Here is a 20,480-nt window from a genome sequence, read left to right as displayed (position 1 = left end):
CTAATTGAAGTTGCAGCCAGGTCAGTTTTGTCCTAGCAGTTTGGTAGCTTATGTAACCGATGTGTTATGGCTAGCTAGTTAGCTATTTGTGACATCACTCGCTCTGAGACCTTAAAGTAGTTGTTCCCCTTGCTCTGCAAGGGCCGTGGCTTTTGTGGAGCGATGGGTAACGATGCTTCCAGGGTGACTGTTGCTCTGTTGCAGAGGGTCCCTGGTTCGAGCCCAGGTAGGGGCGAGGAGAGGGACGGAAGCTATAATGTACACTTAGTAGCCTTATTTCTTAAGATTTATTAACAAAATTACCTAGAGATTAGTCTTTGAATTTTTGTTCTTCAGAAGTAGGTTCAGACTGAACTATTCACTCAGTTTTGTGTTGGCTGGTATTCCAGGTTCCGCTGTGTTCTTCTGCAGGTTTTGGTTTGTTCAAATTTGATTTGCCACATGCGCCGAATACAACAGTATCACCTTACTGTGAAATGCTTACTTACAAGCCCTTAACCAACAATGCAGTTCAATAAATAGAATTAAGAAAATATTTACTAAATAAACTAAAGTGAATTWAAAAAAWAWWAATAATAAAAAAGTAACAAGAAAATTACACAACAATAACGCGGCTATATACWKGGGGTACTGGTACCGAGTCAAAGTCCTTTGTAGTAATTGTTCAWTCAGGTAATTTTGTCCAAAATCAAGGTTTTAGGTATGGAATTTTGATATGGATTGAAGGTTTTGATGTTGAGGTTAGTATCCTGTATAAGTCCTTGCAAWTTTTTAAAAGTTTATCTACATTAATCCAACTCTATTTCTATCTTTTTGCAGAAGAACTCAGGAGCCCATGAGCTCACTACCTCTCTCTCTTTCTCTCATCCCCTCTCTCTGTCATTCTCTCGCTCTCCTATGATGTCATCAGTCTCACTATCTGCATAATAGGGTATTACGTTAACTATGTTAAGAGACAGAGCAGAGTGGAGGTGGAAACGGAATATAAACACAGCAAGACCGCAGTACTTAGTGCTGATGACAATATGGTACTGTAATGGCAAAAGGACGACTTCATCTCTATAGAACTGGGACAGACAGAACCACAGGTGTGTCCAAGATGTGAGCAGCTGCCCTGGGTGGTTTCTGCTTTGTTTTTGACCTGGGCCTGGGTCAGTGAGAGACCGCTAAAGCCTTTATTTCTTCGATTATCTGAAACAAAAGAGGGAAGATTTATTCGGGCTCAACAGGCAAATGTACGGGCCATTTCCTGAAGAGCAGGTCCATCAATAGTCAAATAAACACATTTTCTATGYCATCCCTCTTGCAGCGGTACTGCACCACTTCAAGTTGTGAGTGGAWTTCATCAATCATGAAAGCTGATTACAATTAAGTCTGTATAGTTCAAGCGGGAATTCTTTCAGAGGGAAACCAGTGAACTAACAGGGGATTTCCCCCACACAACCAGATGGTTCTCCTTTTAGCAAGAGAGGGACCATGACTGTATAATAATTCCCAGAGCTACGTTTGAAAATGTTTACTCTTGGAAGACAGATCCCTAATCTGTCGTGACCTAGTTCTAAATTCTTACTCCCTTCCCAAATTGCACCCTATTCCCTTTGTAGTGCGCTACTTTTGACCRGGGCCCATAAACTACGGTTCTATCTCAAATCACACCCTATTTCCTACATAGTGCAWTATTTGGGGCGCATCCATAGTCTTTTCTCAAACTTATATAAGTAATATTCTACAAGATTTCGATGGATTTTGAGCTTCTCTTTATTAAAAATGTGTAAAATTCCTATAAATCAGAGTCTTTTAAAGACAAATAATTTAATAATGAGGGCATGTAAAAACATATTAGTATTATTTTATGAGTTGATGTTGACACCTATGAGAGTTGCAATCAGATCTAAACCACATTGCATGTACAATCATCACAGTAACGGTAATGTGTGAGTCTCACCTGTAAATAGCAGGGTTACAAGTCCTTAAAAATACTTTTTGTTAAGATAGTAAGATGATATGGATGGCTGTGAAGCAGTTATTCAAACACCAGCCATTGTTGCTTAGGCCCCTGAAATCGTCCTCATTTCAGCAATACTGGTTATTTTCTGTATCATTTAGAATATTTTCATTAATCGAAACATAAGAAGATATTTAGCTATGCTTCTCAAAACAGTTTGACATAAATTGTCATGGTCAGCGCAGAAGATTTAAAGTCCTTCAGAGCAAAGTGTTTGTTGATGAGTGAAAAACGGCTTTGTCACAAAATGGTTGTTGAAACGCAGCTGAAACATGGCCTTGGATGATGTCACAGGACAGATAGAGAACAGCTACTGCATACACAGTCGCTCGTTTGTTTAGCTACCAGTTGGAAAGTGTATCTTTACTTTGCATTGACAGTGATTCAAAGGCTCTCCAACATCATGTGGATGGATGAAAAGTATCGGCTGTGCTCAGCTCCTTTGGCAGTTTCTTGGGCATATGATGAAAACCTATTTGTCTCAGGCTAATCAGAACACATGTAGATAGGTGGCTTTAGTATCGACCCCTATYGCGTTCCTGGCGGTGCATTTGTAGAAGCCCTGGTCTCTCTGTGTGGGGTTCTGGATGATGAGAGAGCCTTGTGGGTGGAGGTACTTGTTGCCAAAGAGGCGTGGCTGGGCACTGACCGCTAGCCGCGTCCTATCCGGCGTCTCCCAGGCAATCTCAGCTCGGGGGATCCCCGTGGCAACACAGTTCAGCTGGACCGCCACGCCGTGGCGGGCGTATATCACGGGAGGCGGGCCATTGGTGATGCGAGGCAGGTACGCGATGACGATGACGGGCACGGAGAGCAGGGCGCTGCCGTACTCGTTGGCCGCTCGGCAGACGTAGGAGCCGCGGTCGTAGACGGACGCCTGCTGGATGGCGAGCGTTCCATTGGCTAGGACGGCGTAGCGACCGGCTCTCTGTGGCCGCCCCAGGACCACCCCACTGGGCAGGGTCCACGTCAGCCGGAGGGGGTCCCCCGTGGAGAGACAGTGGAGTTGGAGGCTCTCCCCATTCATAATACTGATGGGGGAGTTGTAGCGGTTATTGATCTCTGGTTTTCTCTCCGGGGCTAAAGTAATAGTACGTTCCACTAGCCCGGCTACATTCCTCGCCAGGCAACGGTACATCCCACTCTCAGAGACAGAGGGGTTAGTGATGACCAAGGAGCCGTCAGGTCGGTGGAAGAACTTGGAGAACTGGGCACCGCTCATGAGGGGGGAACCATTAGGGAGGATCCAGGTTACCGTTGGGGGTGCTGCGCCTCCTTCAAAGGAGCAGTTCAGGGTCATGGTACCACCTACCGTTAGAGAGAGGCTCTCTGTTTTGGGCCCTCTGAGCTGCGGCCTCTCTACCATCTCTCTAACCTCCAGGTGGACCATCAGCCTGGCCTCCCCGCCCTCGTTGCGTGCGATGCAGGCCAGCTGAGCCGAGTCGGTCCCCTTCGGCGAACGTATATCCAACGTACCGTTACGATGCACCGTCATTCTGCTGCCGTAGTATGGCGCMGGGAGAATGACGTTCTCCGGTAACACCCACATGATCTGGGGGATGGGTGTCCCCACGGCCTCACAGGCCAGCATGGTGCGTTGGTCCCTTATAGCCGTCACTCTGATAGTGTTGACCATACCTCTCAGTCCGTTGATGGTTGGCGGCATCACAAGGACGTCCACCCTGGTGACTTTGCTGTCCTGGCCAGCACTGTTCCTAGCTGTGCAGGTGTAGTTACCAGCATCAAAGCCTTGTGCCTTCTGGACCACTAATGTACCATCATTATGGACCTGGTACTTATCAGAGGAGGAGGCAATGGCCCGGTTAGTGGGGGAGAGCCATGTGACGACTGGTGTCGGCTCTCCCTTGGCGCTGCACTTCAGAGACACGGTCTCCCCATAAAGAACCCTGATGACTTCAGGGCTTTGAGTTTTGTCTCTGATGATCGGAGGGTCYGCCACCACCTTGACGTGAACCTTCATCTCATCCTTCCCTATCTGGTTCTCAGCGTAGCAGGTGTAGTCTCCTTCCTCTCTCATCCCCACGTCGTTGGCGTACAACGTCCCGTTGTCGAACACTACGTATCTGGGGGGTGGGAGGGGTTGGGTGATTGTTTGAAAATTGTACTGTGATCCTTATCGACTATGCAGTTAATGTGCTTCAATAACAGATTGTGTGTAAATACTGTATTATGTGATTCAATAACATATTACGGTACGTGTGAAGTTAGATGTGATTCAACAAATAGCAAGTACCTGCGGGTGCGGCCACCTCTAGCCCTACTATCCGTCTGTTTCAGTGTGTTGATCATGGTGCCGTCCGGCAGAGCCCAGCGGATCTCAGGGTTGGGGAGGCCAGACGCTATACAGTCCACCTTCAGGTCTCCTCCGTACATCACCTTCAGATTCAAAGATATTTCTTGTCTATCCAATCGTACATTAGACAGAAAATCAAGCCGAAATATTTGCATGACACTTACATGCAACACATTCAAATATCACATTAAGAACACCAAGGTTCTGCCCCATATGGCAACCTAACCCCTATATAGTACACTCTTTTTCACTAAGGCCCATAGGGCTCTGGTCAAAAGTAGTGCACTGTACAGGGAATAGGGTGCCATTTGGGATGTGGCCCATTATTTACATAGAAACCTAAGACAAAAGACAGACCTTCTGACTGGCCAGCAGCTGCTTCTGCTCAATCTTGGCCGGCTTGGTCAGCACGCTAACCCTCAGAAGCATGTAGTCGTCCCCCATCTTGTTTCGGGCCACACACAGGTAGTCCCCATCATCTTTCTCTGTCATGGCCTGGATGGCCAGAGAACCGTTGGTGAACACCTTTATTCTGGGGTCGAAGCTGAACCCCCCCCCCCAACAAAAACAAGTTGTTTTTATAACAGTAAATCCTGCTGTCCTGCTGTTAATAGCAACCATTTTAGGTATTTTTTAAATGTTTTTTTCAGCTAACCTTTAGGGAATAGAAAATGTGCCCCTGTATGATTTCACAGTAAACCTTCTCATTCATGATAACATCTGATGATGATAGTTGACATACAGTGCCGTCATAAAGTATTCATACCCTTTGACTTATTCCACATTTTGTTGTGTTACAGCCTGAATCCAAAATGGATTCAATATATTTTTTCCCCACTCGTCTACACACAATACCCCATAATGACAAAGTGTAAACATGTTTTTAGAAATTTTTGCTAATATATTGAAAATAAAATACACACATATTTCATTTACATAAGTATTCACACCCTTGAGTCAATACATGTTAGAAGCACCTTTGGCAGCGATTACAGCTGTGAGTCTTTCTGGGTGAGTCTCTAAGAGCTTTGCACACCTGGATTATACAATATTTGCACATCATTATTTAAATAATTCTTCAAGCTTTGTTAAATTGGTTGTTGATCATTTCTAGACAGCCATTTTCAAGTCTTGCCATACATTTTCAAGCCGATTTAAGTCTAAACTGTAACTAGGCCACTAAGGAACATTCTTSGTAAGCAACTCTAGTGTATATTTGGCCTTGTGTTTTAGGTTATTGTCCTACTGAAAGGTGAATTTGTCTCCCAGTGTCTGTTGGATAGCAGACTGAACCAGGCTTTCCTCTAGGATTTTGCCTGTGGTTAGCTCTATTTCCATCTCTTTCTATCATAACTTGAAAATATGATGAGTGGTACTCAGTGATGTGTTGTGTTGGATTTTCCCCAAACATAACGCTTTGTATTCAGGACATAAAGTGAATTTCTTTGCCACATTTTTTGCAAACAGGATGCATATTTTGGAACATTTTAATTCTGAACAGGCTTCCTTCTTTTCACTCTGTAATTTAGGTTAGTATTGTGGAGTAACTACAATGTTGTTGATCCATCCTCAGTTTTCTCCTATCACAGTCACCATTGGCCTCGTGGTGAAATTCCTGAGCGGTTTCCTTCCTCTCTGGCAGGAAGGACGCCTGTATCTTTGTAGCGACTGGGTGTACTGATACACCATCCAAAGTGTAATTAATAACTTCACCATGCTCAAAGGGATATTCAACGTCTGCTTTTTAAATCTTTACTCATCTACTAATAGGTGCTCTTCTTTGCAAAGCATTGGTGGTCCCTGGCATCCCTGGTCTTTGTGATTGAATCGGTGTTTGAATTCATTGCTCGACTGAGGGACTTTATAGATAATTGTATGTGTGGGATACAGAGACGTGGTAGTCATTCACAAATCACGTTAAACACTATTATTGCACACAGACCATGCAACTTATTATGTGACTTTTTCCTGCCATAACAAATGGGTTGAATACTTATTGACTCAAGACATTTCAGCTTTTCCTTTTTAATATATTTTTTTAAATGTCTAAAAACATAATTCCACGCTGACATAATGGGATATTTTGTGTAGGCCAGTGACATAAAATCTCAATTTAATCCATTTTAAATTCAGGCTGTAACAAAACAAAATGTGGAAAAAGTACTGTACAAAGYACTGTACATACAGACAATGGCCTGTAGTGCATATTAGACAGTGAGTGAAAAAGATGCCAGAGGATGCATACCTGTACTGGGAATCCACTAGTTTCTTAGAGGGGGTCCTCCAGACGATCCTGGGCTCTGGTTTTCCTGTGGCAATGCAGTCGAGCCTCAGCAGCCCCCCATAGACCACGTCAGTCCTCTGGGGAGACGAGGAGGTAATCCTGGCCTTAGTGGAGGATGGGAGTCTCAGTACTGTCAGAATGCTGGTTCTCCTGGAGGCTCCTACCGCATTACTGGCCACACACTCATATCTCCCCGCATCGCCTTGGCCTAGCCCACGGATGTACAGGGTCCCGTTGGGGAAGACAAAGAAATGACGGCCGTTGACGAACTGCGAGGTGAGGAGCTGGACTCCGTCGGGCGTGGTCCAGCGGATGATGGGCATAGGGGCTCCTTTGGCGGTGCAGTGGATGTAGGCCGTGCTGCCCTCGGGGAGGGACATGTTCTCATAGCGAGGTTGTTGGATGACTGGAGCCAAGGCTGCCACATGGAGACGGACAGAGACTGTATCGGCTCCCGCCACGCTGCTGCCGATACATTTATAGATCCCTCTGTCTGTGTAGCTGGCCTGGGTTATCCGGAGAGTACCGTTACCGAGGAGGTCCACGCGCTTGGGGCCAGACTGAGGGCCGGGCTGGGGGCCACTGGCTGGGTTGTCAGGGCCCGGGGCTGGGGGGGCAGTGAGGTGGACCCTGTCAGGCAGCACCCAGGTGACCCGGGGCATGGGATGTCCCTGTACCTGGCACTCCAAATCGATGCCGTCTCCGTGGTACACGGTAGCATCGCGGTAGCGCGGCTGGAGCACTCTGGGATGCTGGGCCAGGACCATCAGGGAGACCACCATCTTGTCCACGCCATACTGGTTCTGGACCATACAGAGGTACTGGCCTCGGTCCTGGGGCTGGCTGTTACGGATGATAAACGTGCCGTTGGGATGGACCTCGAACCTCTGGACCCGAGTGTTCTGGGCTACTGTCGCTCCTGCATGAATGAAAATAATGTGTGTTTCAAGACATCGAGCAGATTAAAACAATGCAGATAAAGGATTACTTCTACAACATGTTGTCTGTTGAAACACAAGAATGGAGCATAGCTTATATCATGACAAATAGGATTCTCCTTTTTTTGTTACATTAACAGGCGGATGTTCTATGAAGAGGGGAGAACAGAAACGGAAGTACTGTTATACATACCAGTGGAGACTCTCGTCCAGGAGAGGAAAGGCTTGGGCTCCCCTACAGCCACACAGGGCAGCTGTGCATCCATCTCTGCATTCACTGTCACTGTCTGCACATCCACATTGGTGATCCGGGGCTTCCCTCTTACAGCAGGTCCTGCTACGGAGGGTCTCTCACCACCTCCCGACACCCCACCTGATAACCCCTGTGTCTGGGTAGGGGTCTCTGTCCTCTGGCCCCCACTGGACGGACTCTGAGGCTTCGATGAAGACACTAATGAAGTCTGAGAAACGCTCATTGTGGTGGTGGGAGTGAGAGTGGTTGTAGTGGTCGTCTGTTTGACCATCTGGGTGTTTGTGTTTGTGACTGTCCTGTGCCTGTGGGGTGTTCTGGGTTCTGTGGTGGTTGGTTTAACACCGGTGACTGGATCAGGTCTGATGTCAGTTGACTCTAGTTTAGTAGTGGTGTGGGAGTCGGCTGGTGGTGGTTGTCTGTTGGGGTCAGATCTGGTGATTAGGATGGAGTCTCCTCTGTTGAGGATCGGGTTGTTCCTCTGGTCGGGTTGAGAGATGAGGACTCTCTCTCTGTGACTGTCTGGGATGTGGTTGGAGTTGGAGGGAGCCTCCACTGTTCTGGACGAAGGTTGGGTCCTGACCCTAGTGGATGGAGTGTTTAGTACAGGGATCTGAGGCTTCACCCTAGAGGGGAAAACTACAGATGCCCTAACTGATGTGGAGGTGACAGGTGACATAGTTGGAGTAACATCCTTTGTTGTAGTAGCAGCAAAAGAAACGGCAACATTTTCCACTGGTGTTCGGGCTTTGCCTGTGGTGGATGTGCTTTCTCTGATGTTATAGTGCCCATCAAAGGTTGTTCCGGGCTTAACAGTGACTGTTTTAGAAGGATCAGATCCGTGATAAGAGCTTTCAGATGTCACCGGCATTTCAGTGGTACTAACCCGAGCCTTCTCATGTTCTACCTCTTCATGAAAGGGCTCTTTTGTTGAGGCACCCGGGGCGTGTGTTGTGCCGTGTGCACTGGTTATTTCATGCCGGATAGACGGGGACACGCTGTCAATCTCTTTGACCGGCACTTTTTTAACCTCCGTCGTACCTGTTGTATATCGATTGTCTGGTGTGTTGAGCTGTCCATCTGGTAGCAGTCCCGGTCGAGTGTTGCGGTTCTCCGGGGACTTGTCAGGACTTGGAACAGGGTGAAGGTCTACAGTATCGCTGCCTCCTCTTTGTGTTGTCTCGGTTGGTTTAACTGCAGGAAGGGGGACGCTTGTAAATTTCCCCTGACTGGCTGTCGTGTGCACAACCGAGTGCTCTGGGACTGGGCTCTGAGTGTTCGGAGTCTGAGAGGCTCTTTCTGGGGATGATCTGTGATGGCTACTCTGGGATGATTGTTTATATGTTTCTGTTAAAGAGGTTGTGGGAGACGCCAGTGGGGCTGGTGTGCTCCTGAACMGTGGTTTGGCGTGTGGTGAAAGGGTGCCCTTTCGAGTTGTAGGCTTCACYGAAGGGTCAATCCTGTCTTGGTATAAAGAGACTCCTGTGTTCTCTTCGTGACTCACTCTGCCTGATGACGTTGCTTGGCTGCCCGTCGATGGAACTGCGGTATTAAACCTGTCCGTCATGCTTTTGGCCTTGTCGAASGTTTCTATTTTAATCCACGTGGCAGTGGTTGCCTTGGTAGTTATTGGGAGGGCGTCCTTAGGTGTGGCTGAGGTTGTAGAATCACTTCTCAACGGATTATTAGGCTTTGGCTTCTTTCTACCCGTATTGGGCCTTCTTCTCCTGCCCCCACCCCCGTTCCTTCTCCTGGAGTTCTGGTTTCTGAGTCGAGTAGCCACCTCACCTGGAGTTTCCTTCCTCATATTCACAGCTGAAGTGAGCTCGGTTGTGGGAGAGGGAGTGGTGAGTGGAAGATGGGTTATATTCGACGTTGTTTGCTGCTTTAGCTGTGCATGTGTTTCTAGTTTAGCAGTTGTGCTCCGAGTCTCAGTGAGAGAGTGATTAAATCCATCGCTCTCTGTTTCCGATTCAGAGTACCCTCTAACTGTGGCGGTGGTGAGTGATGGGTCAAGTTCAGCTCTGTCTAAATATGCGTCACCTCCTTCATTATAGCTGTTAACAACACTGGGTTCGTTAGCGTCTTCCGCCCCCTGATTATCCTCAGATGTGGGTGAGATATCAGACTCTGTAACCGCGTCACCATCTGTAGCCAAAGCGGTGGGGGTGGTGCTTTGATTTTCTCCTTGTAAAGAATCGTGGTATGAAGAACTGGTCCAGACGTTCACACGCAGCTGACCCAGGATCTGGGAGTGTGTGGGTGTGACTGTGTGCCTGCCTTGCGAATTTGTGTGTGTGACAGTGTTACTGAGCTGCTGGGGAACAGATGTGACAGGCTCTGTGACCGGCTGCGTGAAACGGGCATGATTTGTGCCTGTATCCGCATCGGAGTCTGTGGTGTAAGTAGTGTGTTGAGTGGGTGTGTGCGGTATAATAGTGGGTGTGTATGGCTCTTTCTCCACTTCCTCGTGGAGGTCGTCTATTGATCCCTCTATGTTGTCCGGAGACTCTGTCTGCTTAGCGCTGGCYGTTGTTGTTGACTCCTGACTCTTCTTTGTGGTGAGGTGAGTTGAGCTGGGTGTTATGATAGTGTTACCCTGTCCGTTCTTGTCACGGATTTTGGCCAAAATGTCCGCCCACTTCTCCGGGTCTATATTTTTGTTTGCCACGTTAATCCTCCTCCTCGTCCCCACTGTGTTTTTCTTGTCTTCATCATTTGTCCCTGTCGTGGTTGCTTTYCTAGGTACAGCAGGTCGCCTCCATGTGTTTCTAAATGGATGTCCACCACCCCTGTTTGAACTTTGACCTCTCCGCCGATTCATTAGCTCCACACGGCTCAGGGATGAGGATGAGGAGGAAGAGGAGGAGGGGACTTCCTCCTGTGCGTCCTCATTGTCCCCTGATGCCTCCTCAGTGTTCTCCATGGGGGCTTTGACCCTGGTGTTGACCCCTGAAGCGGACTGTGGCCTCATTCTCCTCAGTGGTCGCATCTCTGCTCCTAACTGTCTGGTGAGAGTCACCTTAGTAGCCAGGGAATACACACCATGCTGGTTCATCGCCACACACTTATAATATCCACTGTCTGTCAGTCGACTCTCTGGGACTCTCAGAGTTCCGTTGGAATACACCAGCGCTCTAGAAGAGTTGACTCTGTGACTCACTATGTTGCTGTCAGGAAGGATCCAGTTAATCTCAGGGTCAGGAGAGCCAGACACGACACAGTTCAGAGTGAGAGGGACACCGGTGAACCCCTCTACGAGGGTAGGCGCCGTCTCATCCCCTCCAAGAGGGGGAGGACTGGAGGACTCCTCGACCGTCAGGCGGAAAGGGAGGACACTGAGGTCGTCAGAGACCTGGGCGATACAGTAATATATCCCYGAGTCTGAGTGTCCTACAGCTTTAATATCCAACCTGCCGGTGCTCGACACTGACACCCTGTTGTCTGGGCTGCTGTACGGTGCCTCCAGCTGGGTCCCGTCTGGCAGCATCCAGCGAACCACYGTGTCTCCTGAGCTCAACACGTTACAGTCYATTACAGCAGSGCTGCCCACTACAACACTCAGCRYCGTCCTGGTAGYGTTTGTGTTCTCTATCATGACCCATGTCCTGCGTTGTCTGCGCTCCAGCTCAGGCTCCACGGTCTGTGTGAGGTGGGTGCTGAGGATCAGCTTGACGCTCTTCCCAGTGGACTGGGGCCTGTTCAGCTGCAGGTCCACAGAGCTCTGCATCAGCCAGGATGGTTGAGCTACCATGTTAGCCTTAACCCCTGTGTAGTACAACGCGTCTCTCTCCAGGTCCTGCCTGTACCTGGAGATCAAGAAGTTTGAGTTTATTAGAAAAAAACACATAACATAGCAGTATGAAATTAGATGTTCTATATCACGTATTGAACTCAAGGCCCATTCAATCCGGCCTGCGGGTGGTTTGATTATTATTAATATATACAGTACCAGTCAAAAGTTTGAACACACCTACTAATCTTTCTTTATTTTTACTATTTTCTACCCTGTAGAATAATAGTGAAGACATCAGAATGATTAAATAACACATATGGAATCATGTAGTAACCAAAAAAGTGTTAAACAAATCAACATAGATTATATATTGGAGATTCTCCAAAGTAGCCACCCTTTGCCTCGATGACAGCTTTGCACACTCTTGGCATTCTCTCAACCAGCTTCGCCTGGAATGCTTTTCCAACAGTCTTGAAGGAGTTCCCACATATGCTGAGCACTTGTTGGCTGCTTTTCTTTCACTCTGCCGTCCAACTCATCCCAAACCATCTCAATTTGGTTGAGGTCGGGTGATTATGGAGGCCAGGTCATCTGATGCAGTACTCCATCACTCTCCATCTTGGTCAAATAGCCCTTACACAGCCTGCAGGTGTGTTTTGGGTCATTGTCCTGTTGAAAAACAAATGATAGTCCCACTAAGTGCAAACCAGATGGGATGGCGTATCGGTGCAGAATGCTGTGGTAGCCATGCTGGTTAAGTGTGACTTGAATTCTAAATCCGTCACCAGCAAATCACCCCCACACCATCCCACTTCACGGTGGGAACCACACATGTGAAATCATCCGTTCACCTACTCTGCGTCTCACAAAGACACAATGGTTGGAACCAAAAATCTAACATTTATACTCATCAGACCAAAGGACAGATTTCCACTGGTCTAATGTCCATTGCTAGTGTTTCTTGGCCCAAGCAAGTCTCTTCTTCTTATTTGTGTCCTTTAGTAGTGGTTTCTTTGCAGAAATTTGACCATGAAGGCCTGATTCACGCAGTCTCCTCTGACCAGTTGATGTTGAGATGTGTCTGTTACTTGAACTCTGTGAAGCATTTATTTGGGCAGCAATTTCTGAGGCTGGTAACTCTAATGAACTTATCCTCTGCAGCAGAGGTAACTCTGGGTCTTCCTTTCCTGTGGCGGTCCTCATGAGAGCCAGTTTCATCATAGCACTTGATGGTTTTTGCGACTGCACTTGAAGAAATTTTAAAAGTTCTTGAAATTTTCCAAACTGATTGGCTCAAACGCATTAAGAAAGAAAGAAATTCCACAAATGAACTTTTAACAAGGCACACCTGGTAATTGAAATGCATTCCAGGTGACTAACTCATGAAGCTGGTTGAGAGAATGCCAAGAGTGTGCAAAGCTGTCATCAAGGCAAAGGGTGGCTACTTTAAAGAATCAAATATATTTTCATTTGTTTAACACTTTTTTGGTTACTACATGATTCCATATGTGTTATTTAATAGTGTTGATGTCTTCACTATTATTCTACAAAGTAGAAAATATAAAAATCAAAGAAAAACCCTGGAATGAGTAGATGTGTCCAAACTTTTGACTGGTACTGTATATTTATTTATTTTTGTGGGAAAAAAACAATCTCAATCAATATTTAAATTGACTAAAACCAAATCAAGACTGTGTAGAAATGATAATGGACCTACATTTACCTTCACTCTGTCCAGCTAGCTAACAGTCATCGAAACGAAAGCTAGACAGTCAGGGAGCATCGAAAAATAGAGTGAGGACAACTTTTGGCACATTTTGATGGCAAGGAAATACAATATATTTTAAGTGTGGCCCTCCGGAACTCAGTGAAGACTGAATGTGGCCCTTGGGGAAAATGAGTTTGACAACTGTGCTCTGTATTGAGGACCAATCTGAAATGAACAAATAAAATCACATATGGGCAAATCCTAACTTCCACAAACGTTCACGTGCATTGATCTCAATGCATGACTAAGTGAAAATGTTACTCAAGTAGAAGTTGGAATTTGGCCCATAATGATCAGTTAAAAAGCGGTTTCTTAATCCAGCCTACCTGTAGCTGGGCACCGGCTCCTTAGTCAGCATGATCTCTCTCTGCAGGTGAGCGGGCGTGTCGCTRTAGTAGGCGATCAGCTTCCAGAGTCTCTCATAATCGTCCCTGTTGATGGGACACTCCAGATCCACGGAGATACTCACATTAGAGGCCAGCTGCAGCGGGTTGACCTGCTCCCAGCTGACCTTAGACAACTCTCTGCGGGGCTCTCCGACGCTGCACTCCAGATCCACTTTGTTCCCATGTTCGTCCGTCAGGCCTAAGGTAATGTTGCCAAATGGCCCCTTGAACTCCTCCAGGGTCATGACCTCGGTCTCTGTGTCCTCTGGGGTCGTAGGTTGATCAGGGGAGGTGATAACGGGGCTGGAGCAGCCCAGTGTGTCCAGGCCCAGGACTTCTTTCATTCGTAAGTTCTTTGGGGAGTAACACATAAGGCAGAGCTGACCTCCTGGGTAGGCCCTGTCCTTTTTACACTTCAGCACACCTATAAAGAAAGGAAGACGAGGGGGAACATTAACATCATTATCCGATGTTTGGAATTCCGAGTGTGAAGGTTGGTTAGGTTTTGGACATACATTTTCAAGGCACAAATGTGTAAAATGACAGCTGCATTATGCTTTGAGCATTGATCCAATTGTATCTGCCATCACTGACAAATACATACATTCACTGAGTAGCTGGTAAATAAAATACATAACCTGGTGAGTTTTTGTCCCAGTCGGGGAACCACTTCATCCTGCAGTCACATGTCCAGGGGTTCCCATGCAGGAAGAGGTTCTCCAACTGGGGCATTCCTCCCAGCAGCTTCTGGGGCAGCGAGGTCAGCCTGTTCTCCGACAGGTACAGGTGCCTGATGAATCGATAAGGAGACAGGAGGGACATTATAACGTTAGCTTCAAACATCTTGGCTCCATCTCAATTCCTCCTTCCGTGATTCCTCACATCCTTTTTCCGTGCCTCATTTTCAACTGCATTAGAGAAGGTCCCACYCCTCTGACCTTCTACTATGGGTTTTGAGAAGACGGTGAGGAGAGAGGACGCAAAGAATCGAGGAAAGATGAATTGAGAAAGTGCCCGATACTAAGATAAAACTGATAAAATATTGTCCAGAGCATTATGGGTACTGTAGTTCATCATGCTCGGCTTCACCTGAGGGTGGAGACGTGGAAGTGTCCCATCATGGAGAAGGTGGAAAAGGTAGAGGGGTGGAGCTGCTGCAGTCTGTTCCCCTCCAGCTGTAGGAGACGTAGGGAGGTGAGGCCCTGGAAGGTGTCTGGGTGAATGAACTCCAGATGGTTGTGGTCCAGGTGGAGTCTGGTCAGAGACCACAGACCCTGGAGAGTGTGTCTGTTGATCTCCTTCAGTTTGTTATAGCTCATCTTCAGCATCTGAGGGGAAGAAAGGCAGAGGTAAGGGAGTTAACATCCTAATAGAATAGAGCAGGGTTTCCCAAACTTCAAATAACCAACTCATCATCAAACTTTGATTATTTGAAAACAGCTGTGTAGTTCTAGGCAAAAAAAACTAAACGTGCACTCAGGGGGGCCCCAGGGTGCAGGACCGAGTTTGGGTAACTCTGGAATAGATTATAGTAAAATAGAGTAGAATATAATAATAGAATGGAACAATTTCCTGGTACTATACTGTATAACCTACTTTACAGTACTGAGGTGATATTTCATGTTAATCAACATTTCCTGTTTATTACTGGAAGCACAGCCATGAGCTGCCCAATGACACGAGCCTACTAGACGAGCTAAATTACTTCTATGCTTGCCTCGAGGCAAGCAACACTGAAGCATGCATGAGAGCATCAGCTGTTCCGGATGACTGTGTGATCACGCTCTCCGTAGCCGATGTGAGTAAGACCTTTAAACAGGTCAACATTCACAGACGTAGTACCTGGACGTGTACTCCAAGCATGCGCTGACCAACTGGCAAGTGTCTTCAATGACATTTAGACTTCCGACCCATAGCACTCACGTCTGTAGCCAGCCATGAAGTGCTTAATAAGGCTGGTAATGGCTCACATCTACACCATTATCCCAGAAACCCTAGACCCACCCAACAGATCAACAGATGATGCAATCTCTATTGCACTCCACACTGCCCTTTCCCGCCCTTTCCCACCTGGACAAAAGGAACACCTACGTGAGAATGCTATTCATTAACTACAGCTCAGCGTTCAACAACATAGTACCATCAAAGCCCATCACTAAGCTAAGGACCCTGGTACTAAACACCATCCTCTGCAACTGGATCCTGGACTACCTGACAGGCAGGTGCTTACCCAGGTGGTAAGGGTAGGTAACAATACATCTGCCACGCAGATCCTCAACACGGGGTCCCCTCAGGGATCGGTGCTATGTCCCCTCCTGTACTCCCTGTTCACTCATGACTGCATAGCCAGGCACGACTCCAACACCATCATTAAGTTTGCCGACAACGATGAGACAGCCTATACAGAGGAGGTCAGAGACCTGGCCGTGTGGTGCCAGGATAACAACCTCTCTAGTGGAGCAGGTTGAAAGCTTCAAGTTCCTTGGTGTCCACATCACCAACAAACTATCATGGTCCAAACACACCAAGACAGTTGTGAAGAGGGCATGACAAAGCCTATTCCCCCTCAGGAGACTGAAAAGACTTGGCAGAGCCTCAAAAAGTTATACAGCTGCACCATTGAGAGCATCCTGACTGGTTGCATCACWGCCTGGTATGGAAACTGCTCAACCTCCGACCGCAAGGCACTACAGAGGGTAGTGCGTACGGCCCAGTACATCACTGGGGCCAAACTTACTGCCATCCAGGACCTCTATACCAGGCGGTGTCAGAGGAAGGCCCTARAAATTGTCAAAGACCCCAGCCACAGACTGTTCTCTCTACTACTGCATGGCAAGCGGTACCAGAGTGCCAAGTCTAGGACAAAAAGGCTTCTCAACAGTTTTTACCCCCAAGCCATAAGACTCCTGAACAGGTAATCAAATGGCTACCCGGACTATTTGTAATGTGTGCTACCCCCTGTATATAGCCTCGCTACTGTTATTTTACTGCTGCTCTTGAATTATTTTTTATTTAATATTTTACTTAACACTTATTTTTCTTAAAACTGCATTGTTGGTTAAGGGCTTGTAACTAAGCATTTCCCTGTAAGGTCCACACCTGTTGTATTCAGCGCATGTGACAAATAACATTTGATTTGATTTRTACCTGTAAGGACATGAGATCCCTGAAGGCCCCGTTGGGAATGTTGTGGAGATCGTTCCCATGCATCATCAGAAGCTCCAGCTTCCTCAACCCAGCCAGAGAGGTCTGAGTCACATGGTTTATGGTGTTAAACCTACAGGAAACAACGACGACACAAGCAATTCATGACTGACTATTAACTTATTTGACGTGTTCTTTGTGGAGCGACGTGCCTTCGTTTCTGACTGTATAAGAAGAAATGGCTAAAGACACGACTGAACTTAAAATCATAACATTGTCAATAAAGGTGGCAGTTGGGAACATATACAATGGGTGGGCCTTTCTGTTATTTTTAAGAAATAGCTCATATGTAAAATGACTCAGTAAAAAGCATGGGGTATATAATAAGCATATAATAAGATTACATCAGACTTCACTGTAGGCATATTGCATTATGCACATTTACTTGTGACTTGCAGAGAGATTAATTTCAGGCACATGCTCAGCACATGTACTTAAGTTAACTGTAAACAATTCTAAAGGCCTCTAATTTTATTGGCCTACAATGCACATGCATAAATACAAATCGTATACKTTATGCACTTCACATTTTACACATACTGCACGTCTATAGGTATAAGTTATTGTGCACGACGCTTGTTTTTTAGGCCTATGGTCTCATTGCGGGTCATTGAATAGAGTCAATCCACCAGGCTTACCCCAGGTTCATGCGCTCCACTTGTCTGGGTATGCCGGCGGGCACCGCGAGCAGGGAACGGAACGTGCAGTGCACCTCTGTGGCCTGAGGACACGTGCACTGGCGCGGGCAGGGGAGACTTGTAACTGGCACCATCAGCACSGACAGTATCAATATGAATGCGGCGGGACAATCCATCKTCARYTGCGCATCCATCCACCACAAAGTGTTCCTACCTCCTATCACTGGAGGGTTACAGATTCATTATTGGCTCATTTCAGTAGTACTCAAACACAAATGAAAAGGTGAGCTCTGACAAAACACTTCACTGTAGAGAAAATCGTTTTGACTATGCGCGAAATTAGTGACCTCTGTATGAACGCATCTWTACGCACATCAAACATGGTATGACCTGAACCGAAARGAAAATATGAAACATCTCACCTTAGATTGTTTTATAAACTTTTATTTAGATCCAGACTCACTGTATCCCATTTTACCATGGCTTTKGTGTCTCCTCAACGCCACTCCTCACGAAGCGCATAACTCCATAGTTATACAGTCCTATAATGACAAACTCCCCAAAGAATAAAATAGTTACAACAAATTCCGATGTAAAATCCGTAGACAGAAATGCGCACAGGGCTTCGATAGACTGTTTGAAGTATCCGTTTTGTTTCGTGTGTAGCCCCTTGAGAAACTTTGCAAATAAAATGTAACTTCTGCCCAAAACTGTACAGTGCAGGATGCGCCTTCCACCGACAGCGAGGGGTGAGTGAATGGCTAATCGTTTCCAACATACAGTCAGTCTCGAGAAGCAGAAGGACCCAAGGAGGGGTAATAAAGTGAGAGAGACGTAAGAGACGGCAACTGCTGAAATCGGCYACAGTAGGTCGTTACAATAAGGATATCGTTTTTCCATTGACAGTTGGCCACTTCCAGGAATCGCTGTTTTGAGACTTTATCTTCATTAAATTCATGAATTTATTTATAAAAAATTAAGGAAGATACCACAGGCTACTCCTTTTCTCTGTTGTACTTCTCTACTGTAGACCATCATGTGAGGTAACCTACTAAGTGAAGGGAGCAGACAGACCAAGGTCAAGTTTATGTTGGTTTTACAGCCCTGTCATTTAACATCTCCCCCTCCATCACACAACACACACAGTACTGTATCAGCAAGCACATGTGTCATTTGCAAGCATTCCAGGAACGAAAACAGTATGTCACATGGCAATCTATCCCCATATCCCCTTAGTTGATTTGTTGTTAATAGGAAAGACTTTTAGAACATGTAAATCAGATCAGTGTGTGTGTGTGTGTGTGTGTGTGTGTGTGTGTGTGTGTGTGTGTGGTGTGTGTGTGTGCTTGTAGGGTGAGGTCTATATAAAAGTCAGAAACCTGATCCCTGGGCTGACCTCACAATAATCCTTTAACCCACCAATGGGAAGCCTTGTGGCTGAGGGAGGCAGCGGACCCTATTGACCTGCTGTGTGTGATCATGTCAACCTTGAGGAGCGAAGTTAAAGTTTCCCAGGGGGTCAGAGAGCTGAGAAGCCTGTGTGTTTATTTAAATGATACCTTCCCCTCATAGAATAATTACTGGTCCATACCTTTTGCCAAGAGTGGAAAGATATCATTGTGAATTATGGCTGTACACTTGCATTACTTTGCCTAATGCAAGTTAATACAAAGTGTTATCTCTTAACATGCCATTATATTATTTTGGCTTTCTAGTGTAGAAGCAGATACAGCATAATTAAAACTCATAACTTGTATTGGCATTTTCATTTTATGATGCAGTGCTATACCGAAGGCGGGGAAAATACACTGTATTTACGATACACAGACATCTCCTGCAGAAAGCATTTTGGCTTGTTTAATTAAAATAATTGTGTTTATTTAAGAAACCCCAAGTGGGTTAATTGTGTTTAATCTTTGAAACAGGACTTGTTCCTTAGTTTCTCTCTCGCGTGCGCTCTCTCGTGCACACTCGCTCTCGCTCTCTCGCTAAAGCATCGACCACAACAGGCATTCAGTTAGCTGAGTAAACAACATCAACATCTACCCTGAGACAGAATCCATGAACCCCTTAGGAAAGCTTTAATGATGGTTAATTAYAGAATAACTAAGATGTTATTAAGGAGAGGGGAAATCTATCGCTTTGTTGAAGAAGAAAACACAGTAGCAAACGTAAAGGCCTTTATATACTATCATTAAGCACAGTGGGATGATTAGCATTAGAGCATTATAATGAATAAATCAAACTAAACAAAACCTGATCCCTGGGGACTGACCTCACAATAATCCTTTAACCCACCAGTGGGAAGCCTTGTGGCTGAGGGAGGCAGCGGACCCTATTGACCTRMTGTGTGTGATCATRTCAACCTTGAGGAGCGAAGAGTTCAAAGTTTCCCAGGGGGTCAGAGAGCTGAGAAGCCTGTGTGTTCGACCAACCGCCTGAGATATATGTCAGACCGTGATCCTGTCCTGACATCCATCATCATGTCACTTCAACAGCCAATAGCACACAGCTGCACCAAAGCCACATGTAGGTGTGGCCAATATCAAAGTGCCAAGAGGGGGACCAGAAGTACAGAGTSACCTCGGTCAAGCACCASACACATTGCGTCATCTTGACAAGCTGGCCCAAAAGTTAGATAGCTTGTGCAAGATATCCTCTAAAGAGCGTACATACACATATAGCAGATTCCATTTGATGARGGTTAATGTTCTGGGATTTCCGCTCTGGAGATCTGTAAAAGAAGATGAGAAATGTATCATGAAATTAATATTGGAAATACTTAATTGATGGCGATTGTGCCTGCCACCAAAATGATACCTTCCCCTCATAGACTAATTACTGGTACCATACCCTTTGCCAAGAGTCGAAAGATATCATTGTGAATTATGGCTGTACACTTGCATTACTTTGCCTAATGCAAGTTAATACAAAGTGTTATCTCTTAACATGCCATT

At 46.2% G+C, this 20,480-nt stretch overlaps 1 protein-coding gene across 1 annotated transcript; it reads right to left on the bottom strand.

Annotated features, from left to right (window-relative positions):
- Nucleotides 1-1,740: 1,740 nt before the first annotated feature.
- Nucleotides 1,741-18,293, bottom strand: mxra5a (matrix-remodelling associated 5a). The gene is made up of 11 exons (XM_023997716.2): nucleotides 17,946-18,293; nucleotides 17,524-17,746; nucleotides 16,829-16,958; nucleotides 14,771-15,009; nucleotides 14,320-14,471; nucleotides 13,622-14,105; nucleotides 7,735-11,600; nucleotides 6,565-7,522; nucleotides 4,677-4,863; nucleotides 4,260-4,402; nucleotides 1,741-4,089 (listed from the first exon to the last, which is right to left on the bottom strand). The coding sequence occupies exons 2-11, from the start codon at nucleotides 17,715-17,717 to the stop codon at nucleotides 2,496-2,498; spliced, it is 7,947 nt and encodes a 2,648-aa protein (XP_023853484.1). The 5' UTR covers nucleotides 17,718-17,746; nucleotides 17,946-18,293; the 3' UTR covers nucleotides 1,741-2,495.
- Nucleotides 18,294-20,480: the final 2,187 nt, after the last annotated feature.

The sequence above is a fragment of the Salvelinus sp. IW2-2015 genome, linkage group LG12 (assembly GCF_002910315.2).
Source record: "Salvelinus sp. IW2-2015 linkage group LG12, ASM291031v2, whole genome shotgun sequence".
Classification (NCBI taxonomy): Eukaryota; Metazoa; Chordata; class Actinopteri; order Salmoniformes; family Salmonidae; genus Salvelinus; species Salvelinus sp. IW2-2015.
This window is presented reverse-complemented; position numbering and strand designations above follow the sequence as displayed.